General features: G+C 33.6%; 2 protein-coding genes across 2 annotated transcripts in view; both read left to right on the top strand.

The window, feature by feature from the left end:
• The first annotated feature begins 722 nt into the window (after nt 1–722).
• Nucleotides 723–2,066, top strand: crygdl.2.L (crystallin gamma D like gene 2 L homeolog). The gene is made up of 3 exons (XM_018269394.1): nt 723–731; nt 1,315–1,557; nt 1,791–2,066. The coding sequence occupies exons 1-3, from the start codon at nt 723–725 to the stop codon at nt 2,064–2,066; spliced, it is 528 nt and encodes a 175-aa protein (XP_018124883.1).
• A 4,194-nt stretch (nt 2,067–6,260) lies between these two features.
• The window catches only part of crygdl.3.L (crystallin gamma D like gene 3 L homeolog), a 2,661-nt gene continuing 2,577 nt past the window's right edge, over nt 6,261–6,344 (top strand). Inside the window, exon 1 of the mRNA XM_018269401.2 lies at nt 6,261–6,285. Coding sequence (XP_018124890.1) covers nt 6,277–6,285 — 9 coding nt within the window. The 5' untranslated portion in view covers nt 6,261–6,276. The remainder of the gene's footprint in view (nt 6,286–6,344) is intronic.

The following is a 6,344-nucleotide window of genomic DNA, read 5'->3' on the forward strand; positions in this document are numbered from 1 at the left end:
ATTATTCCAAACCCCATTCATTCCTTCCAAACTAATTTAACACCCCTTTCAGAATCTGCAAATTAAGCTTTTCCAACTTGTACACCCCTATCTACCACAGTTGCCCTTACCCATGTGCCCCTCTGGTAGTGGCCCTGGCTGCAGGACACACAGTATATCACATAGCACAGATATTATTATTGCTAAATAATGGATATATTTATCAGTACTGAGACTGGATAAGCAGTCTATGAGACAAAGGCAAAGTTATTACATACTATGTGACCATAGACATATATACTGCTGAGCTGGAACACAATCAGATCAGGATTTCAAAATAACTTACAGTAACAATTATACTGGTAGTGTACAATTTGATCAAAACATGGTGTTATTATGCTAAAAGGAGGAATAAATTAAGGAATCAAAGAGATTTTCCCATGGTATAATATAAACAGACAATAAACCTCCTGCTTGAATTCTTTATGAAACCAAAAATATACTAAGATATTGAAATAAAATGGGAACGCTGGGTAGCACTTTACGTGAAGCTATGAATCCTAGGTGCATTCATGCACAGAGATACAGCCATTGCAGCACATCAACCACAATACTAGAAAAAAGCTCTTTATATTTTCCTTACTAGGTAAGTTCCGGACTCACCAAATGCTGAAAACAGCAATGCAGGACATATATAAAGGCTTCTCACTCACCAACAGTACTGAAACTTTGATCCATTTAGAATGGGAAAGGTAAGCTACTATTCTGAATTTTAAATGAAGAGCTTCGACAGCAATCTAAGGAGAATAATTGCTCTGTATAATTTTAATATATATTCTGAATTTATTTTGTTTATTTTCTATTGGGATTAATATCCCTTCTTTTGATGAAAGGATATGAGCCTCATTGTAAACGTGCAAGGAAACAACTTCGGAAATTAACTTTGCTTTCTGACTAATTATGTAGCCTTTTTTCATTTAATCACTCTTCCACCTTGCCTCTTTGCAAACTGACATTTATAGCTTCTCTCTGTGACATTTACAGACAGTAACATTTAGAAAATTGCTTATATGGCAATATAGTTTACTTCTTTCTTCTTTTTTAACAACTCTGCTGGGGAAATATGTTAAATATAATTAATATGATCAAATAATTTCTTTCAAAAGCAAAATATAAAATTGTAGAAGACTTCCTCCATTTTTAAACAATTGCATATTAGTGCATATTACTAGGAGCTACCATGATAGCTCCTATTAGAGGGCACCTTCCAACTTCTCTTTTGCCCAAGCTATATTTACCTTTAAAACAAAATATTTTAATCTGTCATTCTTATAGATTGTCTTCTACGAGGAGAGAAACTTCCAAGGCCGCTGCTATGAGTGCAGCTCAGACTGTTCTGACCTGTCCTCATACTTCAATCGCTGCAACTCCATCAGGGTAGAGAGTGGGAACTGGATCCTCTATGAGCACCCCAGTTACAGGGGACACCAGTATTATCTCTGGAAAGGAGAATACCCAGACTTTCAGAGATGGATGGGCTTCAATGACTCCATTAGGTCTTGCCATTTTATTCCCCATGTAAGTGTTGCTCCTGTTATGCTCAATCAATCTTAGTCAATAGTATACACAGAAACTGATGTTAAGTAGTAGTTTTTTTTTATTTAGAATTCTTAGTGAATATAATCAGTAATAAGGGGTTGTTTCAAACTAGTTTTCTGTAATATATAATAAAAAGATAATGTTTATTAAACAGGACACATCAGGGTGAATAATCTTTGCAGAGTTTAATATTTAATCTCAATTTATTTAAGCACAATGGTCAATACAAAATGAGAATCTATGAAAGAGGAGACTTCCAAGGGCAGATGATGGAGTTCTTTGATGACTGTCCCAATACTTATGATCGATTCCATTTCCATGACATTCATTCCTGCAATGTGTTTGATGGCCACTGGATGTTCTATGAAGAACCCAACTACAGGGGGCGTCAATACTTACTAAGATCTGGAGAATACAGGAGATACAGTGACTGGGGAGCCTCAATCTCCAGAATTGGATCATTCAGAAGAGTACATCACAGGGTCTAAATTATTTGGAAGGACACATGTTCAACATGTTTATATTTAAATAAAATTATATTTACTGACTTGGGTCCTGATCATTGTATTCATTAATACTGTATATATATTTGCAGTGGTGAATTATATTACAGGCAATTCAGGTGGTAGATTTCAGTCCATAGTTCTGGTGGGCCAAAGACTTTAGGTAGTTAATTAATCATTAATAAAACTTTTTTATTTTAAATTTTATATTTAAATTGTGGCCGTGCCTATGCTACCAAAGACAGTCCGTCTCTGTTTATATACCTCCAAGATCCCAATCTCCCCTTGCTTGAATGCTATGCCCATATAATCACTTAATGGGTGACCCTTTAAATGCATTTCAGTGCAGCCACCTGTCCAGTAAAATATTATTAGCAATATTATTGGGGTGGAGTATTGTTAATTGTTATTCAAGCATGTTGGTAGCCCATATCTTTAAAGCAGCCCAGGACCTATTGTGACATAGTATTTTGACTGGTCTTCATTTGAAAAACTAACCAGTGCAAGAATATAAGGGATAGATGGTATTTGCTATACATTTTTAACTTAAATGTTATGCAATATACATGATAACCTATATCAAGATGTAGAAAATTACACACATGATTTTGCTATATGTCAAAACCCTCATAAAGGGTCAGGCAATGTTTTATTCATAGGCAGATTGAGGTCTTTGCATTGCACTTTGGAGTACAAAGAACTGTGGCTATTCTTGGAAGTGCAAGGCATTGTGTAAATGAGGTTGGTTTAAAAAAATGAAGTTTTAGCCTTATGAAAATTAATTTTGTAATTTGTTATATTGCTTTAGTTGTCAAATACTATGTGGAGTAGTGGCAGAGAGGTGTGTGTATTGATTATGGAGCCAATTATCCATTGCAGTAATGGACAAATATATGGAGGAAACATAAATAAATAATAAATAACTGGATATTCAAGAACATTATAAAAAGGCCAATTCATACCCTTCACTATGAAGGTTATTTAATAAACCTCGATTTTTTCTGGTCAAGGTTTTTTGGGCAAAGGAAAAAATTAGAATGTTTTTAGCTTTTTTATACTCTGAAGCTGCTAAAAGTCCAAATTTGAAGCTACTGTGATCTGCACTGGGTTTTGTCTGATAATCCATAACATTTTTGGGTGTTTGGCCATTAACCCAAAAAAAAAATCAAGATTCGGCATCAAATCCAAAAAATTTGTAAGATTCGAGTCTAATATTATACCTACTACCCAAAATACATGAATCAGTGGATAATCCACCAGGTAGTCCTACTATTTTAGCAACGATAAAATAAATTTTGCAGATTTACCACATATAAAACTGACTGTCTGTTTATAATTTAGACTAAATGTAAACCATATGCACAAGGTATATTTTGTGGTCTCTACATGCCCTGTTTTTTGATAAACCTTTGTACTCTACATTGGGCATTAAATGGTTCAGTATGATTTTCTGGGGTGAACATGCTTTTTTGTAGCTTTACCCCATAAAAAATGTGTTGATTTTTCAGTAAATGACAGAAATGATAGATCATGTAGGGTATCTTCATCTCGGCTTCAGATTTTCAGTGGGCCCATTCATTCATTGGCATACATATTATGGATGTTTTATCTTGGTGCAAAAAAATTCAAGAGAATGGTTCAGTTTGCAAGAAAAAAATTAACCAAATATGCAAATATTTAATAGTCCAACCAGAGAATTAAGTAAAGATAAGGGACAAATCTCACAGTTCACCCCAGTCTGCGGGTACAAATTTATAATCAATCAAAACAATGCGAGTTTCCCAAAAATCAAAACTAATTAAAAGTACAAAATCATTTATTAAGACATAAGAAACAAACAAGCCTGATGTGTTTTGTACCTGTTGGGGTACTTACTTATAGGCTCATGAGTAAGTACCCCAACAGGCACTTAACACATCAGGCTTGTTTGTTTCTCATTTTTGCTTGATTTTTGGGATGCTTACATTGTTTGTTATGCTTTTTCTTGGTAACTAATGATATGTGGGAGCAAAGATGCTGCTAAGTGGAAGCTTTGAGGTGATTTTCAGAAATGTCAAGCTAATTTTCAGAAATGTCATCAAAATCACCAATTTTAGCTTTGTGGTTTAGCACTTTGTAGTAGAACAACATTTTGGATTCAGAGGAATGTGTACTTTGCACAAATACATGTATATGGCCTTATGAGAATAACTCACTTCTTGTAATTCTTCCCCTCTGTAAATGTGTTGATTTTTCAGTAGCTGAAATGACAGAAATTATAGATCATATTCATATTTAGGATGTTTTATCTTAGTACCTAATGGTATGTAGGAGATAAGATGCTGAAAAGTAGGAACTTTGAGGTGATTTTCATACATTTCATCAAACATGCCATGTTTAGGAAAGTTTTGTGGCTTGGTAGTTTAGAGGGAAAATACTTGTACCCATTTTGGATTCAGGGAAATGTGTACTTTCCAAAAATATATAATTTTCTGGAGTGAACTTACTTTTTTGGTGCTTTACCCACTTTAATCCACTATAAAATCCTGTAAATATGTTGATTTTGCAGAAGTTACAGAAATTACATAGCGGTATCCTCATTTTGGGGCCTTTACACACAAAAAATACTTAGGTAAACCAATGCACATTGGACATCCTGTCATTCATATGTAGGGGGTTTTATCTGGTTACCTACTTAATTGTAGGAGATAATAAGATGCTGTAGACTAAAAGTTTTGAGGTCATTTTTACAAAATTTCACAAAAAAACTATTTCACAAAAAACAATAATTTAAGAAAGAATTGAAACTTGGTAGCTTAGAGCAGAAGACACATTGACCAATTTTGGATTAGTCAGTTATTTCTAACGATGCATAGTTTTCTTAAAACCTACTGTTAGCTGAATGTTTGTCCTTGAAATCTGAAGTATGCAGTTTTCTAGAACAGTGCTTTGGAAATTGGTAGTGTACTACTGGGAGTTTTTGACTTATACAAGTGAAAATGCTTTATATTAATAATATTATATATATATATATATATATATATATATATATATATATATATATATATATAAAAACATTAGGCGGGGGTGCAATGAGGCTGTGACAACAAAATACATACAGACAAATACAAGAGTCCTCTGCACTCAACCCATTATCAATATATTTAAGACAGAGAAATTTTGTGCATACTGCTACTAAAAAATGCCTTACCCTTTAAACAACACAGGGATTGTTTGTCCATATATTGCAATATATTTAAGCTGGCCAACTACGTCAAAGTCATCCCATATCTGGCCAGTCCTACGCTTAATTTTATCTGATTCATTAAGAATTCTATTGCTTCATTATACACTTTACAAAGGGACTAAGTTTTACCTGCAACTTACTAGTTGCTTTCAAAGTAAAACTTCCAAACTTGGCTGCCCTTTTATTAGACACCATGGGATGACTTTTACGTAGTTGGCCAGCTTAAATATATTGCAATATATGGACAAACAATCCCTGTGTTGTTGAGTGCCTATGATTAAGTACCAGTTGGTATAAAATGCATAAGGCGGAACATCAATGGGTCTGTATGCCTACTCTTTTAAATTTTGTACCTAATAAAAATATTGATTTTTAACTTTGAATAGAACTCTTTGGAGCATATTTTTGTTACTTTGAAACAAACCCACTGAAGTTTATGTGTAACTATTTTTTTGTCGTGCGACAATTTTTATCACCCATTGAAGTCTATGGGCATACATTTTGCAAATTGATGAAAATTTTTTACTCATCTCTAATTGCAATCAATGAAAATCTTGGTCACTAAAGTTCCCATGGATATTTGCAAATTTTTTTTTGCGCAAACAAAATATATTGCATTCAAGTTTATTTTAATGTTACAAAAATGAGCCCATAAAATGTTCTCCCTGCAGTAGATTTTAGTTTGTATTGATAAAATGGCCAGATTTAATTTACTTGGATAATGGATAAATTGGGAATGCTGTGTAGCTGTTTATGTAAAGCTAGCTAAGGATCACGTGGGCACGTTAGTACAGAGAAACAACTGCCACAGCACTTAAAACACAATGCAAAACAAAAGATATTTTAATTTTCCTTACTAGACAGAAAAAAGTTCTGGGTTGATTGTTTGCAGACAGTAGTAATACCAGACATATATAAAGGCTGTCTCTTCTTCTACCGTTACTGCACTTCAACTTCCATCCATACAAAATGGGAAAGGTAATTCAAAACTATTTTACATTTTTGATTTAAACCTTAGGCAGCTAGTTTTAACTAAA

Source organism: Xenopus laevis, chromosome 1L (assembly GCF_017654675.1).
Source record: "Xenopus laevis strain J_2021 chromosome 1L, Xenopus_laevis_v10.1, whole genome shotgun sequence".
Taxonomy (NCBI): Eukaryota; Metazoa; Chordata; class Amphibia; order Anura; family Pipidae; genus Xenopus; species Xenopus laevis.